Below are 21,264 nucleotides of genomic sequence, written 5' to 3'. Positions count from 1 at the left end.
TTGTGAGGATAAAATAAGTGTGGGGTGGAGAATTAGGTACACCACCATGAGTTCCTTGGTGGGATAGAAATGAATGAATGAATGAATGAATAGCATTTTAACCTAACAATTTGCATCATCTAAGAAGGTTGTCTATAGCATTGTTTCTGCTGCATTGCCTGACTCAAATGAAACGATACGACTCTCTGTGTTTTAAATAAACATTCCACAAACAACTAAATACGTAACCAATAAGTTATAATATTTTTTATTCATGTTAGAATTTCTATCAGTGTTTGAACATTAAAGTTTAGAGAGTTTGTACAAATTTTCACTCATGATTTAAAATTGAGAACCATGCTAGATCGCAAAATGGCAACTAAAACAGTTCAGAATGACATGGATATCCACACTCTCTTTTAACACTGTTAACATTTTCTTTGTTTGCAAATGGGACTTGTAATTAAAAATGTGCATTGTATTTATGTCTCAGTAATGTTCCAAAACATAATGGTATCATCATTACATATAAACTCTTTAAAAATATAATTCTGTCAAAAGAATTGAGGGCTACTATATACACTACAAAAATAAATTTTCATATAAATAAATTATATGGCATACTTTTATCTTTGTAACTGAAACACAACCCATTTCTGCTCAAAACAAAGCAGGCAATGAGACCCAGTCTGAATATTTTTTTTCCTTTTAACTCCTCACTCTAAAAAGCTACAAAATGAGTCCTTAATGTAAATGTTATATACTCTCTTCCTATTTAACATTAGTAAGCATTCTATACAAATAAAGATTCCATTAAAAAGTAGAAACATAGCTGTAATAGTGTTTCCAATAGAAATAAAATCCCTGCATTGTGTTTGTTATAAACTGGCATGACAAATACTGTAAGAAAACATTCTTATGATACAAAAATATAAATATCAACAAAAATTAAAGTTTTTAATTAAAAACAACAACAAAAAACAGAACAGCCAGCCACTGAGATCTCTTTTTGCCAATGTGACAAGAAGACAGATGGTCTATACTATGCACCAAGGAGCAGGCACCCCACAAAAAAAGAGGGGGGGATCACGATCACACACACACACACACACACACACACACACACACACACACACACACACTAAGGTGAAGGGGCTATTGAACATCAAAGCCTTTTCCACTTTCTGCTTCTCTTCCTGTTTCAATAATAATAATCATGGGGCTAGAGTGCAGAGTGAGTGGCCCCAAAGCATAATCCGTGGGGCGCCACCATGACCTCTGCCGCTGCAACTCTTGGCAGTGAAAGGTAGCTTGCAATTCGTAGCATCCTGTTCTGTTGCAGAGCTTTTGTCCTTGTTTTATTGTCTGACATCGTGACACTTCTAGGGCCCAATTTTTGTCACAAGCGTTTTTCACGCTGGACAGGAAGCTGGAGCTGTAGATTGAGCTATGGTGCCCTTCTAAACAGTAGCTTATGTACCACTGAAACAATGCGGTGCCTTCTGGCTCAAGTCTCTCTTTCCACCACTGGTCCTTCCAGTTCAAGCATGATCAAAACAGGGCTGTGCCTCTCCCAGGGTTAATAACTTGGAGGTATTAAGAGACCAATTCAACTACTTCCTGAATGGAAGCCGCCTTTTATTTACCTGAAGTTTTCTGAAACTATGGGGACATACGGCACTATGGCAACTATATTAGTTGTACTAGGTTCAGAATGTAGCAAGAACTGTCTCTTAAAAAATCATATCTATGCAATTAGCACACGCCAAGGCTTTCAGTAGCCTCTAGCTTCAAGCAACACTTTATTATGCGTTCTTGTCGTATGATTCACTGGGGATGAAAACCTTCATCACCGCTGAGAGGCACAATTCTAACCATAGTACATATGAGCAAAGAGGTATAGGCAGATTAGGTAGTTTCCCTAAAATCAAATTTGGTACAACAGGAACTAGAACCCACAAATGCTAATCCCAGTCTGTCCACGCTTCTCCTTTATCTCTGCTCTTTGATGAATGTCAGTAGCAGCTGTTAAGCTCTTAGAATATTTTCATTAGTTTTCTTTTTACCAAGTTAGGTGCAATTCTACATGTGGCTACATGCACACCCAGAGTAGACCATTGAAATCAATGAACTCCATCAGTCAAGACTAACTTGATTTCAGCTTGAATACCACTCATGGAAGTCCCACTAATTTCACTGGAACCTACTCACAAGTATACATGTGCAAGATTGGAGCCTTAGCCACCGTGGGTTGTTTTTCAAGGTCAAGGAACAGTAAGCACACACTTCTGAGAAAATCTCTTGCACACGACCCATTGGATTAGCACAGCACAAGAACCATATACTTGAACACGAAAGAAGAATTTCAGTGGGGCACGTGATGGAAATTCCCGCTAGTGGGTGCTCCATAAAGTAACTACAGTATACAACTACACACACACACACACACACACACACACCACAAAGCCGCCCCCCCCACAGCTACACTTATCAAGGTTAAACACACTGCTCTTCATTTCTGCTCGTTTTTTTAAAAAAGGGGGAAAAAACAGAAAAAGAAAAATTATCACGCATAGCGTGTTTGAAAGTTAACAGAAACATATCACTACCACAGGGCCGTGATATGGAAATTTTAAAAATACTTTAACACACGCACACACATATGTACCTTTACAAAACAAACAAAAACAAACAAACCCTAATACATTAGCAATATTTGCATAGAATTATACATGTAAATTATACAATATTTTAAGCAGCAGCAAACATATGCTGAAATTTACGACTAGATTAAGCTTAGTTGTGGCACAGAGATCAATGTACAAACAGAGCACAAACAAAACAGTCCCCACTCCGTTAAACAGGAGTCAAAATAACTCCAGATTATACTACTTTACACGGTTTCTCTTGTATATTACATATGTGTACATCTTTTAAATATTTATAGAAATATTTCACAAAATAATACAATAGGTTACAGTAATGGTGAGCTGTTGCCCTGATGCAGGATTGTTCTTCTTCATAACTTCAGGCAGTTTCTCTACAAGCAGTTCTGGAAAGAGGAGGTGGTTCCCCATCTTTGGCCTCTTCTTTGCTTCAGTTATTTCCCTGTACAAATAGAGACAAAAAAAGGAGCCCCACTGTTCACCTAAAGTTCAGCAAAGATAAATAAATCACCTCAGCCCCAAGCCATCTGACAAGTTCTGCAATTAAAAGCCATGAGGCCTATGTTCCTTTCCCAGCCATGTCACTGACTTCCTGTGGCCAAATGGTTTAAACAGGTCCTTTTTTTTTTAAGGGCCTTGTTAATTCTTAGTTTTTCCATTTCTGGATGTCTAGCTTGCCCAGGTTCACAATCACAACAGGCAGATGTGAGTCTCAGCTTTTGTCAAGTTAGCACCAGCATCTGAACGAAATGAACATCATTTCATATCTGGATTTTGAGTTTTCCTGTGTTCACTACCCTTAGAATCTTACAGAAGAAAGGAAATCACAGGCAATTCAGTCTGTGTACTTATTCTAAGGCAGGTTACACTAAACTATGCATATCCTAGCTTTTCACAGATGTCCCTAACAAAAGCAATAATAAAGGCAAAAGTAAAGTCTCTCAAGTTTAGTTTTTCCACCATTAAAATCTCTAATAGTGAAAACCTTTCTTCCATCTACTTTCCCGTTCTATGTATCTACTGCTTCTTTGTCCTTCCTAGGTTGTGTTTGCACATAAACATAAATGAGAAAGCATGGTCAGCTGAAAATGGAAGCGGAAACACAAAGTTTAGTACCTTTCTGGGACTGTAGCACTTTAGGTGTTGGGCAGCATGATTGACTGTTCCCCCACATTAAAGACTCCTTGTCTATTGAAAGCTACCACATTTGATAGAATATCTTAGAAGCCTTTCCCCCAATATTCTAGCTCTCCACAGACAAGGAATTTCCAGTAACCAATAAGTGTAACGGTAAAGGTAAAGGGACCCCTGACCATTAGGTCCAGTCGTGGCCGACTCTGGGGTTGTGGCGCTCATCTCGCTTTATTGGCTGAGGGAGCCGGCGTACAGCTTCCAGGTCATGTGGCCAGCATGACTAAGCCACTTCTGGTGAACCAGAGCAGCGCACGGAAACGCCATTTACCTTCCCACCGGAGTGGTACCTATTTATCTACTTGCACTTTGACGTGCTTTCAAACTGCTAGGTTGGCAGGAGCAGGGACCGAGCAACGGGAGCTCACCCCGTCATGGGGATTCGAACCGCTGACCTTCTGATCGGCAAGTCCTAGGCTCTGTGATTTAACCCACAGCACCACCCGCGTCCCTTGACCAATAAGAGTACAATCATGCAATTCCTCATGCAACTGTATGATATAACCCTAAAAATTATTATGTGTCTGACAGCCTTCTGATTTCTTAACACCATACAACCTTCCACAACTGCACAATCATCTTCTCCACATGGAAAAGTTCTTCTGGGATTCTAGATCTTGCAGAAACCCTTACCTTAATCTGAGCTGCTGCCGCGAGTTCTCTCTTCACATTCAACATCTTGCACTTCTATTACTTCTACTTTAGAGTTCCTCCTCTCACACCGGACATTGAAAGGCACGTGAGGGTCCTCAAATTGTCCATGGTCGCTTTCGTGGTATCCCTCGTAGGATGGAAAGCCTCCTCCGCGAGTATTGTGGCCGTGCATTGGAGGGTGCACAGCGACAGTAACTGATGCTGAGGCAGTCACAGTAGTGATAGGCTGGCCGTACGCAGGCACCGACGTGCCCGTGGCAGTGAAGGCTGCGTTTCTGTTGTTCTGAGAACGAGCTCTCTGGCTGGAGCAGTCCCTGTTACTAGGGCAGGAGTGCCCATCAGTAGACGTTTCGAAAGCATCCCTGCGTGGCCGGTAAGGGGGTGGCCGGAGTCCTTCCCTTGGTTCCCTTTTGGGCTGCTTATTTTGATGCCAGGTTTGCTGGGATCCAGACTCTTGGTAAGCCTGTGATCTTGGGCTTGGCTGATAATACCTTATATCCGGCTGAACCACCTGGGAAGGAAATGGGGCACGGAAATCTTTAATAAGGCTATGGCAACAAATGATGGTAGCTCCTCCACAACCAGAAAGAACATGGTGGCTAAGCTGCTTGAAGGGGCAAAAGACTGATTCCCTCAATAGAGGATTGGTTTAAGCAAATTATGTGAAGTTGGCTAAAATGACAGCAGCCATTAGATTTCAGTCGAATCAAAAACTTAAGGAGGAATGGAACTGTTTAGAAGAATATATGACAAAACATTGTTCCAAAACAAATTTATTGATATGCATGGACTAAGTTCGCAAAGGAGTGAAAAAAATTATTGTAAGATTGTTCTGGGGGGCCAAAGTAACTAATATATATTACACAATGACAAGTTCAAAATATATTAAAGGATGTCGTGTTGTGGTGGAGGGAAGTCACAAAAATAGAATGAGATAGACACAGAATGGAAAACAGGAATTTTATCAATGTAATAATTTACACTGTACAGTGGTGCCTCGCAAGACGAAATTAATTTGTTCCGCGAGTTTTGTCGTCTTGCGATTTTTTTTGTCTTGCGAAGCACGGTGTCGGGAAAGTTTTGGAAAAGCTTCAAAAATCACCAAAGTCTTTAAAAACCTCAAAAAAGGCTACCACACCGCGTTCTATGATTTGCTCCTCGAAGTCAAGTCGCAACTGTATTAGCGGTGTTAAGAAAAGGAAACAAACTTGCAAGACGTTTCTGTCTTGCGAAGTAAGCCCATAGGGAAAATCGTCTTGCGAAGCAGCTCAAAAAACAAAAAACCCTTTCGTCTAGCGAGTTTTTTGTCTTGCGAGGCATTCGTCTTGCGAGGTACCACTGTATCTTCTGTATACCTTAGAGCACATATTCCATGTTATAACAATTAAATGAAATAAAGATATTGTAGAGTTGGAAATAATAATAAAAAAGACTGGTGGTTTATGTGCCATTCTTTGCTCTGATAAGATTCATTTTCTTATTTTTCAAGCCAACCTATTTTACATTATTAATTTCACCAAGGAAACTTGGTGGGTGTGACAGAACCTGCCAGATTACAAACTTGCCCTTCTGTCAAAAGAGGCAATATTACCAGAGTTGTATCAAACGCATCCCCATATCCCGAAAATCTGCAAATAGGGGGGAAATGTGATACAAAGAACTATGCCTACATTTCCTTTTTTAGTACTGAATTGGCACCAACACTTCCCATTCTTTCCTGAAATGCTTTTGAGGTTCACATCAAGTAAAGCCAAAAATTAAGGGACAATTTTCAGAAAGGCAGCATTTATGTTCTCCTTGAAATCATGTGCCAAGATATGCAACAGTGTAGATAAACTTTAGTGTGAACAAGCTGCTGCGGCCATTTCCGTAACTGTGGCTACTGTAAAAAGGGCACCTTTGGTAATAGGAATGTTTGTGACTATCCCTGTGCAAGTGGTGATTTGCTTTTTAAATGTTCCTTAAGTATGCAACTCCAAAGAGAAACTGGGCACTGGTGTGTGTGTGTGTGTGTGTGTGTGTGCATGTAGGAAAATGAATCTTCCCTAAATTATGGTCATATGTTTGGGAGATCAGCCTGGATATCTTACTGTCACAGGCTTGAAGTTTCAGACCGGACTCTAGCCTAAGACATGCACCAATCTGAGAAATGTGGCTCTACATCTATGTTGCAGCACCTATCAAACTAGTTAAGGAATGGAATGTTAGATTTATACATGAAAGCTGGAAAAGAGAAACAGAGATTTGGGTTACTTACAGTGGATCTGGCAAATACTGGATTTTCAGTTGCTTCAACAATTACTTGGCGGACTGGGGCACCAGATCTTTGAGTGGACTCATACTGATGGAGCTCCTCACTGATTCCAGATACCGTGGTCTGAGAACTGTACTCAGAATCGGAAGAATCTGACCCATTCTGTGCATGACCAGGTGGTATGGTGAACCTCACAATGCTTGGGGGAGGCTCAGAAGATGGCGTAGGTAACCTGCTCCTTCCATCGACTGGGGAAACCTAGGAATGACGGTTTAAAAACTCTTAGTGGGTGTCAGTAGAAGCATCTGGAGAAAATAATGTTACTTTGGTGAAATAAGCTCCCATCACTTCGGAGAGGAACTACAGTAAAACTGCTCCCATTTTTAAAATGTTTCTAATATCAAAGCATGCATGAAATGTCTGCATTTAATACCTTTTATCAAACTGTGTCTTAAATTGATTTTTTATTCTAATCTACATTACCAATTGATTTCCAAGTCTAGTACATAGCCTCTTAACTGTTAAAGCCCTAAATGGCCTGGGGCCAGAATACCCTAAGGCAGGGATGTCCAACCAGTAGACTGTGATCTACCGGTAGATCCCTGGCTGATCCTGGTAGATCGTGGGATTCTTATTGTGTACAAAAAGTTATAGGGGGAAAGCTAAAAAACTCTGTGCAATCCTTCCCCCAAAAAGCTCAACAACTCTATTAGTGGAAGAATTCATTGCATCTGATGTAAGAAAAAAGAGGGGGTTGTAATGTATGTTAAAAGCAAATACGAACCAGAATCGTTAAATGAAGATAAAGAGGGGAGGATTGTAATAGTCAAAATATCACTAGATATTCCCCACGCACAGTCCTCCTCCCTCCAGTGACAATGGGTAGATCACTGCCAGTTTTTTATACTGGGAGTAGATCACAGTCTCTGCCCTAAGGATTCCCTCCTTCCACGCGTAACTATCAATGCACTATTCAGCACAGAAGACTTGCTCAGGGTCCCTCTGTCATCTGAGGTTTGGTGGACGGGCACACAAAATAGAGATTTTTAATTGTGCCATAGTGTGTTGCAAAAGATCTACATTATGTCCCCCACCCCACATCCCACAAACTGTTCTTGGCTGAGGGCAAACCAATTCTTGGGGTGGGGTGGAGGGAATGGTATGATGCTGACAGCGGAAACAAACACGCGAATGGAATGAAATGGGCAAATCTGTTTAGCTTGCATTAATTTAGCACAGAATTCATGACTCCACATGTATGATCCAAAGGGAGGCACGAGCCCAAAAAGGACTATTTAAACACAAACAAAGGCGTTGCAAACTTTCATTGCAGTTGCTCACCAGGGGCCTGCCACAGCTTCCCCCGTCCTCCGTCCCAACTCACTTTGAGACAGGGAAGCGACAGCTTCAGCTGCTTGCTGGCCGCCCCCTCTCCCCCGCCACAAATTGGCCTGGGACAAATGATACACAACACACAATTTCTACTGAAGAGGTCTTCCAGGAGCCTTTTTCTCTCTGGGAATCATGTGCTGAGTGTAATTTCCCCCATTAGGATGTTGGAACTCAACTGGGCACTCGGCTGGGGCCTGGAACCACCAAAAGCCACCTCTACCTGTCCTTGCCTGAATGATAAATTATCATGGGGCCTTGTGACAGAGGAAGCAATGGGTGGTGGCAGCAGGAGCAGCTTACAGCTATGGTAAGGTTACCAGATATTTTTCAATGAATCCGGGGACACTTTTCAATAGATTTTGTATGGGGACTGATTCGTAAATCCAAGGACTGTCCCTGGGAAACGGGGGTGTCTGGTAACCTTAATATGGCTTGCTGGCAGCAGGCCCAAATCCTACTCATAAGCACTCTATTGGGGGTGATCAGCTTGAATGAATGGCAGTGTGGTACACTGGGAGACCAGGGTTCAAATCCCCGCCCCCCACAGCTATGAAGCTCACTGATTGACCTTGCCTAACCTAGCTCATGGGGGTTGCTGTGAGGATCAGATATGGTGGGCACCTTGAGCTTCTTAGACAGCGCAAGGTGGGATGGAAATGTAATAAATAATCAGACAGACATTCCTAGCACTGGCACAAGGGTTTGCTTTCTGTTTTGGAATACTCCACACACATGTGGGGATCTCAGCCAAACCTGCACATTTAAAGCACTGTTATACCACTTTTAACAATTTTGGCATCTTCCAAATAACCCTAGGAACTGTAAACGTTCAGGCTGAGAGTTGTTAGGAGATCCCAACTCCCCTCACAAAGTAGGGAATTTCCAGAATACCCTGTGTTAAACCAATCTAGGAATCACAGTTCTCTGAGGGAAATGGTAAAGAAGGCTGATCGCCGAAGAACTGATGCTTTTGAATTCTGGTGCTGGAGGAGACTCTTGAGAGTCCCATGGACTGCAAGAAGATCAAACCTATCCATTCTTAAGGAAATCAGCCCTGAGTGCTCACTGGAAGGACAGATCCTGAAGCTGAGGCTACAATACTTTGGCCACCTCATGAGAAGAGAAGAATCCCTGGGAAAGACCCTGATGTTGGGAAATATTGAGGGCACAAGGAGAAGGGGACGGCAGTGGACGAGATGGTTGGACAATGTTCTCGAAGCTACTATCATGAGTTTGACCAAACTGTGGGAGGCAGTGGAAGACAGGAGTGCCTTAAGTGCTCTGGTCCACGGGGTGACGAAGAATAGGACACGACTAAACAACAATAACTAGGGAAATAAACGTCTCCTTACAACTCTCAGCACCCTTTACGAACTGCAGATCCTAGGCTTCTTTGGAAGAAGCCATGACTTTTTAAGTGGTGTATGGTGCAGGTGTTTTCTTATAACGCATGAACACAGCATTCCCCTGCCCATAAAGAAGAAATGGGAAGCACTTGCCTACAAGGAGCTCCACAAGAGTGGCCAGATTGTGGCACCCAATAATAGATGCAAATTAAATTTGGGGGTATCTCACTTCCCATACTTGTAGTTTATAGTTTCTGAGCTTTAGTAGGTAGTGTTTCTTGGTGGTCTGTTGTGATACTGCGAGAAAAAAGTACATGAATGGATTTGGATATCAGGAAGAATGTTGTCTTCTTCGCCTGATGGCAAATGTCATGCTCTTGAGGTCAGCAACCATGCTAGACTGCTTTTTAGCACAAAACAGTTAAAGAAGCTAGATTTGCACAAGCACATCAGATTTCAGATGCTCCAATGTATATGCAACGAAAAATTCTGTTTTCTGCACCAAACTGCCAAATAACAGTGCAACATACTTAGAAGTAGCACAAGTGTAAAGTACATAACATAATAATTAGTAGCAGTGAAAAGAACAACCACAATTTGCAAGTAATACAATACTGACCTCAGGATATGGTCCGAAAAGGGAAAGGAGAATGGGGAGTAGCACCAGTCCATTCAAAGCACCCAAGATTGTTAAAATTGCCAAAACAGCAAAGAAATACCTGGAATATTTCAACATACTATGTGTTAAAAATCCGAAAATATGATTTAGAACTGTAAACAAAAATATGAAACACCTTTTACTAAACAAACAAACAAACAAACAAACACACTAACACTCAACAATGTTTTTTCTTTAATGTACAAAGTCAGTATGCAGGGTTTTCAACCCCCCCCTTCTTTTTACCTTTTGGATTAGAGAGGCTACATTCCACAACCCAAAGTGTTAGTTCAAAAAGGGAAGAAAGAAAGAAAGAAAAAACGCTTGTTAATTTATCGAAATCTTGCAGCATGTAATGTTATTTATGAATGTGTTACACAAACACAAAAATATGGAATGCGAACTGAATGACTGAACAGATTGAAAGCACAAATACAATGAAAAGGGGCCCCCATTAGCAAAAAAGAAAAAAGGGGGGGGGGAAAGCAGCAGAAGCAAACAAATGAAGTGAAGGGTGTAGAATTTAAACAATTTAGCCTAGAAGGAGAAAGAAGCCTACTTCTCCCAGCAGCTAATCCACTGTGAAATGCTTCTGCGTCTAACAGCAGAATCTCTAATTAAATCTCTAGTGTATCAGGTAAAGCTTTCCCTTGCCATTCATTAATCACAACTTTCCGCCTTGAATTCTGTGAGTTCCAGTTTTACCAAATAGCTCAAATTGCAACCTTTTTAGACACAGGAACCAGCTTTTTGCAAAGAAAATGCAGGGCATTCTATGGTGAGCCCGAGCATTGTACTGAGAAAGAGCACTCTACAATAGCAGAGCTGCATTGCAGGCTAATCTTTTGTTGAACAATTTAGCATCTCTGAATGCTCTTGTTTTGTGTCAGCCAATTCAAACATAAAGGCTGAAGTACTATGGAAGAAGAGGAGAGTGCACGAGTGGTTGTCCTTTCCCACCATTGAGGGCTAAGGTCTGGTATCCTTCATGAATACTGTGGTAAACCTGCCAGCAAGAGGAAAGCCTTGCTAGTTGGGTATCCAGCATTTGGGGGGGGGGGGGATGACAGAGGCTAAGCTCAAAGATGCATTTTAAAGCTAATGGATTTCAAGGCTTTGGGTCTTGGGCAACAGCTTGAAGAAAGGGGCAGAAGGGGGCAACCTCTTTGCCAATGGTTTAAACAGATCAAATCTTATTAACGTGCAAAGCTACAACTGTCATGCTATTACAGTAGGATTACATATAGGAATTTCTACCCCGCATTAGCACCAAAAAACCCTAAATCATGGAGGGTCAGTGGCTACTAGCCACAATTGCTAGGTTCTAGCTCCACTGTCAAAACAGTAAAGGTAAAAGTAAAGGTACTCCTGAAAATGAGGTCCAGTCGTGGACGACTCTGGGGTTGCGGCGCTCATCTCGCTCTATAGGCCGAGGGAGCCGGCGTTTGTCCGCAGACAGCTTCCGGGTCATGTGGCCAGCATGACTAAGCTGCTTCTGGCGAAACCAGAGCAGCGCACGGAAACGCCGTTTACCTTCCCGCTGGAGTGGTACCTATTTATCTACTTGCACTTTGACGTGCTTTCGAACTGCTAGGTGGGCAGGAGCGGGGACCGAGCAACGGGAGCTCACCCCGTCGTGGGGATTCGAACTGCCACTCTTCTGATCAGCAAGCCTAGGCTCAGTGGTTTAGACCACAGCGCCACCCGCATCCCTGTGAATTGCAGCTGGGCAGAGCGCTGCCACAGTCACGTCCCGCTTGCAAGCTTCCGTGGGCATCTGGTCAGCCACTGTGAGAACAGAACTCTGGACTAGATGGGGCACTGGCCTGATCCAGCTGGCTTAGCTTATGTCCTACACTAATGTAAACTAACTGGGACACACCATCAACATGAGGCATTGGAGACATTTGCATCCCATCAGTCTAACTCTAGTATAAACAGGGCGATTACAGATCTGACCACTTTGAGTATACAAAAGCTCTACCTGGACGAGCTATTGGGCTAAAAACCGACTCCTTGCCATTATAGTCTGGCACCTTCCCCAGGCCTTGAAATAAGGCCCAAGTGTTGCTCATTGACTTGAGAGCCATCTTTTAAAAACAACAACAGGGAAGCTAAACCCTGGTTGTGTTAGACAACGAGAAGGCCAATTGAATAAAGACAAAGTTAAAAGTGTTAAAATACCCATTTATTTCATTTCATAAAATTTATATGCTGCTTAATTGTTTAAAAAACCAAACACCTCAAAGTTCAATTCCAATTGGAAAATGGTGTTACAATCCTTATTACCTAACTGGACCATAGCTGCAATCCACCCAAGCACTGGTAACACCCATTTGTTTAGAGCAGAGTGTGAGCAAAAGTCCCACAGAGATGAATGGGGGACAGTCAGTAGCAGTGCCTGACGGATTGCAAACTTTCTCCAGCTGTTCATTACCGTGCATATACACACTCAGTCACCCAGAGGGAGCAGTAGCACACTAGGTTGGGTTCAAAAGGATTTATGGAAGGAATCCTTCCATTTGGATCCAGCAGAGGGTCATTCTCCCCTTTTGCCAGTTACCCCTTCTCTGTGAAGCCCATGTCTCCACCTTTCATGCTGTTTCACAGATTCCCCCCACCCTGAACAGAGCAGATTTTCAAAGGGTGCAGGTGGCTGTTTGGGTGGGGGTGGGGAGTTAAGACCCAAGAGCACTTCGTTCCATGAGCCAAACTCTGATCTGTAGAGTCATCATTTCTCAAAGTGGGGCTGGGGATGGATCACCAGGAGGCATGGTGCAGGTACTAAGTAGGTGAGGGAAATTGTGGGCTTGGAGAGGTTGCAGTGGCACCAAGGTGTATACTAGTTTATAGGTTGAGGCAGATTAGAAAGAGGTTATGATTTCATAAAGCCGTGAGAAACTACAATAATATATGCTTCCGCACTGCAGTTCCCCCCTTTATTACAACTTTACACACCTTTTTTGGTATTTGTATTAATTATTCATCCTCATCAATCTAGCTGCTGTCTGCCTTAATTGCAGCTCCTACTAACTTGCTCTTTTGATTTGTTTTATTTGCCCTGCAATTCTGCAAAATAGACAACATTTTTTGCCTTTCTGCTCAGTGACTTTGCACAGACTGTTTGGAGCAAAACAGGATCCATTTCATCACCCCTCTCAAATTCCCTCCCAAAGAGAAAAAAAAAACTTGCTCTACGCTTTTATCTGCTGTATTCACATTCTTAATTAAAGCCACAAGAAAACAGGCTCCCTTTAGCTTCAGACAGAAAGGCCTTCAGGCTTCACTGTGTATTTTATGTTACATTCCGTGATGTTATAGGTGCCTGCCTGCTCACATTCTACCCTGAACTTTTCATTTTGGTCAGCCAAACTGTTCTATAATCTTCAGTGGCGGGGGTGAGGTAAAGGGAGTTTCAGTTTCAGGATGTTTATAGTTTTTCAGGCTTCTCCACTCAAAGTACTCTGCATGTAAATAGTTTGGGAGAGTGCTTAGGTTAAAGGTCGCCTCCAGCTAACCACTCTTTGGGAATAACTTAATGTTGCTGTTGAACAAACTATAGGCTGCATAAGGCCTTTTCTGAGCAGGAAGCTTTTAAAATTATTTTTAACAAAATCCAGTACTTGCAATAGAAACAGCTACTAAAATGAAACTAGCAAAGTAATAAAGCAGAGTAAAAACGAAACCATGGCATAAGCAAACACATCATGCACAGCAGGTAAATGGAGAAGCATGACAGCATTCCCATGAAAGGAACCTCACTTATGTGATCAGGAAAGGGCCACAGCTTAGGGGCAGAGCATGTGCTCTGCATATAAACGGATCAAAGTTCCCCAGCACATCTCCAGACAGTGCTGGGAAAATCCCTTACCTGAAACCTTGGACAGCTGCTGCCAGTCAGTGTGGGCAACTCTGAGCTAGAGGAACTTGCACTTGGAGTGTTCCAGCACAGCTCAACATCATAGTCTAATCCCAATGAAATAGTGATTCTCTTAACCAAATTTCAGATTATCCAGTAACCATTATAGGCGCCCTTGCCTAGTCAGATAAATGAGGCTCTGCTACATTCATTTAATTTTAATTAAGCAAAGGGAGAGGCAGGATGCACACATGTTTTACCTGACAATAAAGTCAAACTCGGATCCTGCAAGCATTAACACACCGAGCAGCGTAGACACAGCTCCATCCAACACAGGTGCAAACATGTGTTCTAAGGCAAGGACAGCCCTGCGGTTCTTGTCTCCTATGGCAGTCAGAAAGGCCTGGGAAAGAATGAAGTTCATGCCATCAGAATAGTGTGAGCAGCTTACGAGGATTCCTAAGGGGGAGGGAGTCCCCAGAGGAGAGGAAAGATGCTACAACGACAATTGGCAATTGACAGTTCTTCTTACTATACGTATATGAATAACTGGCTAACGAGGCTTAAGGCAGACATTTATTTTGTAATCAATCAGAAGGCTTAATCTGTAAAGTGAGAGGTGTCAGAATTCAACCCTCCCTGGGAGGTTAAGCCCCGTGACTGCAGCAGAGTCAGCCCAAGACATCTCGCTGCCTGAAGCAGCAGCAAAAAATGTGGTCCTCCTCACCAAGGTGTGCAGTACCTAAGCTAGTCAAATTGTTTTGGCTGCTGAGGCAGAAAATGCCACAAGTGCCTCTCTTCTGCTCTAGAGTAAAAACAAAGCGATAATAAATAACCAACAACTTCTTACTTTGTGCTGGTGGTTTGGAAGTTGCTAAGGCAGAGGTGCTTCCAACACCTCTAAGGTAATATGAAAAGTCCCAAGCCACGGATGGAGAGACTGTTTGCTGCCCCTTCTGTAAATTACAAAAAGGCCCAGTCTCCGGGTGGGGTCACGCTGGCATGGGGAGCAGCTTGGGGGGATGTTACCCTCGCATAGGGATGAGGACACGGATCTCACTGGCAGGCCAGATCATTATCCCCCCTACTCTTCAAAGCCAAAGTCTGACAGGTGAGTGGGGCCATCCACATGGTCATTCACCTGGTGTAACGATGTTCTCAGGTGACTTTTTTTGCCCATGTGGTTATTGCAGAGAGCTTTGCGGGTACCACCACTCTGCGTCACTACCAACATGCAAGTCTTCAGTGACAACGTGAAATACTGAAATACCCCCAAACTATGCACCGGTTTCTTCAAGGAGAGTGCAACTCCATCAAGTACTGGCCATTCACCTAATTCCTGGACCCAGGCACTACCAAACCACAGCATCTCCCTCTTGTCAAGATTCAGGTTCAATTCATTTACCTGTGTAAAATTCGTTACGGAAGCCAGGTACCAGTCCAAAGGTCTGCATGGCCATATCTAACTCTGGTGACAAGGGCAAGAAGCTGGGTGTATTAATGCTTTGTAATTTTTGTAATTTTTGTAATTTTATTACAGTATTTCTACTCAGAAAGAAGGAAGTGTACAATCACCCTATTAGAGCATTGCTTCAGAATGTGGATGGAGTCTACATGATTGAATGCTCCATTCTTCCACATCAAAAAATTCCTTGAAAACTAGGAATACATGGGGAAGAGCTCTACAGTCATACCTCGGGATGAATACACTTCAGCTTAAATATTTTTGGGTTGTGCTCTGTGGCGGGCCAGAAGTAACGGAGTGCGTTACTTCTGAGTTTCGCCGCTCGCGCATGCGCAGATGCTCAAAATGACGTCACACGCATGCGCGGCAGCGGCGAAACGCGACCCGCACACGTGCAGTCACGTCTTATGCTCGCTTCAGGATGTGAACGGGGCTCCGGAACGGATCCCGTTCGCATCCAGAGGTACCACTGTATTCCAATCTCCATTTGGAGGAACTAGCTGTCCACATGCAAGGCATATTTTTGGGCATGAAGGGAGCATTTTTTTTTCAAAAAAAGAGGGGTTTATCAAAGAACAAAATGAGATATTCAGCTTCCACTTACCAAGGCAATGTGAACAGTGAACTCCACTCCAATTCCAACAGAAGCAATCAGGATGACTACAGGCACGGCACTCAGTTTTATCCCAATAAGACCCATCATGCCAAAGAGTTCCACTGTCATCAGAGCCAGCACCACCACCTAAAGAGATCCAAATGGCAATTAGCAACTTTCCCTCTTATATACAGAACAGCAAACCAACCTGGTGGCTTCCAGATGTTTTGTACTACAATTATTAACAAGCACAGCCAGCTGGCAAGGGATGATGGGAGTTGTAGTCCAAAACATCTGGAGAACGGAGAGGGAAAGGGAGAATGAAAAGGTGAACCACTGGTATTTTATTATTCTTAATTACTGAAATAAATGTCTAGGCTCTTCAAAAACCACGAGTTAATAGTTTTCTTTGAAGCCAGGCAGAAATCGAAGTATACAGGTTTGCTTCACTTCTTGTTTGGCAATACAGCCTGAAATCATTTGGGCCGTTCTCCACTTCTTTCCTGAATTCCACCTCCTCTTACGTAGTCCCAGTATAGTGATTAACGCAAGGAAAGATATAGCATGTGGGCTCCCCTCACCCACCCACCCAGACAACCTTTTGACCAAATTACAGAGTAAGTGAAGATGACTTGGGAGTAGTTAATGCATGGAAAACAGTGAATGCCATAATCAGCTGATGGGTGTCGGGTTACAAAGGGCCTCTTAGCTTTGAAGAACTTGGGGGGATTGGCATGGACAAAGCAAACAGTTAAAGTTAAGGGGAGGCTTTTTTATTTTTCTTCTTTCATCTACCTCGTAAACAAAATTAGAGGCAGGGGGTAGAGAACACGAAAAAGGCATCGAAACAGAAGAAGGAGAAAGCCTGAAGACTCAGTTAAAAAGGTAAAATCCCTTTTCTGAAAGCAAACTCCACCCCCCTATAGGCACGGCAATAAATTATTTTATAAGCTAATGACTCGTGAATGATAACATGCACAGCCTATGACTTTTGAAAGCTACTCCAGACTAAACATTTGCCTTTTAACATACCTGCTGTACACACATCTATAGGACAAAACCTGGTAATTGCTTTCTACCTCTGCCCTTTTACAAGCTACGGGGAAGTTTGTAAAGTTTAGACAGCATAACATCAACATTCCATTTGAAAAAGAATGCCCGTGCGCTGAAAGATCACCAGCGCTTTCCAGAACATATAAAAAACTAGTTTATACAATTTACATTCATCAGACTATTTTTCCTACACCCTGCAACCCTGCCTTGCACTCTTCTTCCCCCATGAAACCCAACTTTGGGGGTCCAGGCAATTTTTCACACTGGTCCTCTCTTGAGGAAGTTGCACAGGAATCCTCAGATCAAGCCAGCAGCAGAGAGCAACTGGTGCAGTCAGATGGTGGGCCCTGAAATCCTGTGCGGCTCTTTGTGTTAAGGCCGTGAACACTTCCAGAGCTCAACAAAGAAACCAGCTCCAGAGAAATGTCAGGAAGGACTTCACTCTGGGGAGCATCTCGGGTCCCTTGCCTTGGGCTCCTGAAAACCTTGGGACTTGCTTGCAAAAACAGCAAGCGTAAGAGCGAACTGTTATTTTTCAGCTATTTACTTGGAAGTCCACAAGATTAATTTCCAAAAGAAAAAGTAACAGGTTTGTGTCCAGAACGTACTAATGAATTGCTTATGAGAAAAATAAATCTTGACGCAAAAAATCACTTAGCTCTCTAGAATAATAAGACGCTTTTAAAAAAAATCATTTAATAATTTCTCTTTCTTTTGCCTCTAGGTATCAGAATGAGGGCAAAAGTTTAGACACTTTTATTTTTATTTTAAACTTAAGCAAATAGAGGAGGCCAAAGGATGAAGGTTATTAAGGCTTATATACCTTTTTCATGAACCCTACCCCCTCAAGTTGAATAAATATATCATGAATGATGCAATATGCATACCCCATCAGTAGCCAGACATAAACAAAACCTTCCTGACTGTAGCAAGAGCTATGCTGAAAGGAATTTTGCTTCAGCAAACACTTACAATGATCCCAGCTGTCCAAGGGTTCAGAAGGAAGAGGGCACACACCAGGAACGTACACGCCAGAACCACGCTGATGGACAGAAGGAGCCAATGACGGAGACCGATATATTGTTCCCAGAAGAGAAACGGGTATCCATTGGGGTAACTGGGAACCCCGAGGTTGGTGTAGTTATTGCAGATTGCTCTCACTTTCTCAATAGCTTCCACAAAGTCAGAAGTGTCGCGCAGTCCATTGAGGTAGAAAGGAAACTGAACATATTCAATAGGCTCAGCTTCTGGGACTGGGAAGGGGAAAAAACACAACGCTTAAACAAACTTTTGCTGGAAAACAGTGTATCAGAATACAGAGTGAAACAGACAAATGAAGCAGTTTGGCTCTCTGGTGCCAGAATATCAACATGGATTAATTTGCATTAAATGGTACATTCAGATACACCAAGAAAATGCGGCAGAAGCAGTACATTTCATTATGAAGAGGTGTAGTACATTTCAGATTTCATACAGGCAAGCCTTCCCACTATCATGCTATACATTTGGGAGTTATAAAGGCACCCCAATGGACATTGTAATATTATAGAAGCATCCCTAAAACCAACACCCTTTGTGGCAAGAATTCCCTGTTTCCACATTTGTTTTTTACTCATTGGATTTTCTGCAGACAAGTTAAATCCTGATTAAATGTGCTGCAAGAAACAAACACGGCTACCCCTCCAAAAGTTCTTATAATGTTCAATAATGGTAGTGTGAAAATATAGCAAGTGGTGAAAGGAGAACTCTGGAGGTTCCGGGACAAGAAAGACCATCTAGATTAAATTGGTATGGGGAAATATAATGAGGCCATGGATGTTGCACAAAATTTGCAAGCATGAGCAGCAGTGAGTTTACAATAAGCAGCCGTTTAGAAGCACTTTATCCAGCATTCACTAAAAATCAACATATCAGAAGGCTAGTTCACAGCTGGAATAAAGTCTTCCTTTGGAATTTGCTATACAGTCTCATGGCTAGTCCACAAAATCTTATGCCACACAATAAATCACTGGGTGATATCCAATGTTAGTCATACAAAGTGTAGGTCCTCTGAAATCACTGAGTGTACACTGAATTATTGATTGATTGATTGATTGATTGATTGCATTTCTATCCCAGCTTTTTCTCCATAGAGCTCAAGGTGTCTTACATGGTTCTTCCCCTCCGCATTTAATCCCCACAACAACTTTGTGAGGTAGGTTAGGCTGGGTGTGATTGACTGGCCGAGACCACTCAGTAAACTTAATGTTCAAGCGGGGATTCAAACTCTGGTCTCCCAGGTCCCAGTCCAACACTCTAACCCAGGCATAGGCAAACTCGGCCCTCCAGATGTTTTGGGACTACAACTCCCATCATCCCTAGTTAACAGGACCAGTGGTCAGGGATGATGGGAGTTGTAGTCCCAAAACATCTGGAGGGCCGAGTTTGCCTATGCCTGCTCTAACCACTACACCACACTGACTTATCTTTGACTTAGTTGGAAATCACTCTAGTTTTTAATATCCCACAAGTCTCTTTGTTATCTTTCATTTATTTTTATTTTGCCTCAGTGCCTACTATTAAAATGGGATAATCATATAAATACAGCATATACCACCATTAATGATATCAGTTAACAAAAAATGTCAAGGAATCGAGGCTTAACGACCTATGTTAAGAGTATTTTAGCTTGCAAGGTGTGATACCACCCACTGCCATACAAACGGGCTTTAAAATAGCCAGTCCGTTGTGCTGACTACACTAGTATTTGTTGATAGCCGTCTACATAAGCCTGAACAGTAGCAAACAAAGACTTAACATTTGAAGATTTAGAATGGGTTTAACAGTTGACTGGAGAGAATCGCAAAACCTCATGTACTTTTGCACTGCCCTGCTAGAAGGGCAATACTTCTGAAATCATTGCATAGCTGACAGCATGGAATCCCAACAGCATAAAAAGGAAGCAGTGGCCAGCACTTGTAATCAGTTAAATACTTTGAAAGCTTAAAGCTGGCCAGTACATTTCTTACATTTTCCCTGGTTATTAAAAACGAGCTTTAGAGCATGCTACAGTCAATCAAAAAAAGATTAAAAACTTCAAATGACTATTTCAGGAAGTAGATCATTTTTATCCTTCAGTGACTCAACACACCCAAATTTTCCTCCATGCTCTCCTTTTAAAAAGCAATGCTAAGTCCCCAATACCACCCACTCCTCCCACGAAAAAGCCATCACACAACTAGCATTAAGTTCTTGCTGCTGCTGTGTGTTCCAAACACTGCAGGGTCATTCCGTTGACTTACTAAACATGATTTGCCCTATTATAATCTCAACTATAAATTTTCATTAAGACAAGTTTTGGCTGGCTGCCCATGAGCTTTAGGGTTCAGATTCAGTGAAGCACAATTTGCTTGTTATCCAGTTGTGTTTCCAGAAGTACCGGTCCTCTTCTCTCCTCACTCCTGCCACCCAATAACCAACCAGCAATTCACCCAATAAATCCAGAGCAAAAGCAAATACAGTGGTGCCTCGCAAGACGAAAAGAATCCGTTCTGTGAGTCTCTTCGTCTAGTGGTTTTTTCGTCTTGCGAAGCAAGCCCATTGACGGATTAGCGGATTCGCGCTATTAGCGGCTTAGGGGATAAGCAGATAAGCGGCTTAGAAAAAGGGGGGGAGGAGGAAAAAAACCTGCAGGAACTCGCAAGACATTTTCGTCTTGTGAAGCAAGCCCATAGGAGATTCGTTTTGCGAAGCACCTCCAAAACGGAAAACTCTTTCGTCTAGCGAGTTTTCCGTCTTGCGAGGCATTCGTCTTGCGGGGCATTCGTCTTGCGGGGCACCACTGTAGAATCAAACTGGGATTGCTATTCGGAATGCAAACAGGTGATTTGGGGACGGATTGCAAGAGCAGAGGATCCTCTTTATACAGATCTCTTTCTCACCCAACTAGCACCCCAAGCCGACAAATTCAGAGTGAACAAAATATAACTCCCAATTATTAAAGCTCCACATTTGCAAAGGCAGCACACCAGGGGGAACTGAAGGCTCCACGGAAAATGAACAGGGCACATTAACATGAAACGAGTTTTAGACCTCTGATATAGACTATTAAAGAATTCATTTTTCAAAATGATGAACTGCTACCGACGCACGGCATTCTTCTACTCCATTACA

At 42.6% G+C, this 21,264-nt stretch overlaps 1 protein-coding gene across 2 annotated transcripts in view; it reads right to left on the bottom strand.

Moving 5' to 3' along the window:
• Positions 1 to 220: 220 nt before the first annotated feature.
• Positions 221 to 21,264, bottom strand: part of PTCH1 (patched 1) — a 112,616-nt gene continuing 91,572 nt past the window's right edge. For both annotated transcript variants that reach the window (XM_082241493.1, XM_082241492.1), the window contains exons 18-24: positions 18,085 to 18,365; positions 16,069 to 16,206; positions 14,260 to 14,402; positions 10,102 to 10,201; positions 6,748 to 7,002; positions 4,470 to 5,001; positions 221 to 3,087 (exon numbers count right to left, since the gene is read on the bottom strand). In XM_082241493.1, coding sequence (XP_082097619.1) covers positions 4,471 to 5,001; positions 6,748 to 7,002; positions 10,102 to 10,201; positions 14,260 to 14,402; positions 16,069 to 16,206; positions 18,085 to 18,365 — 1,448 coding nt within the window. In that variant the 3' untranslated portion in view covers positions 221 to 3,087; position 4,470. The remainder of the gene's footprint in view (positions 3,088 to 4,469; positions 5,002 to 6,747; positions 7,003 to 10,101; positions 10,202 to 14,259; positions 14,403 to 16,068; positions 16,207 to 18,084; positions 18,366 to 21,264) is intronic.

This window comes from Podarcis vaucheri (genome assembly GCF_965113315.1).
Source record: "Podarcis vaucheri genome assembly, chromosome: 11".
In the NCBI taxonomy this organism is placed as follows: domain Eukaryota; kingdom Metazoa; phylum Chordata; class Lepidosauria; order Squamata; family Lacertidae; genus Podarcis; species Podarcis vaucheri.
This window is presented reverse-complemented; position numbering and strand designations above follow the sequence as displayed.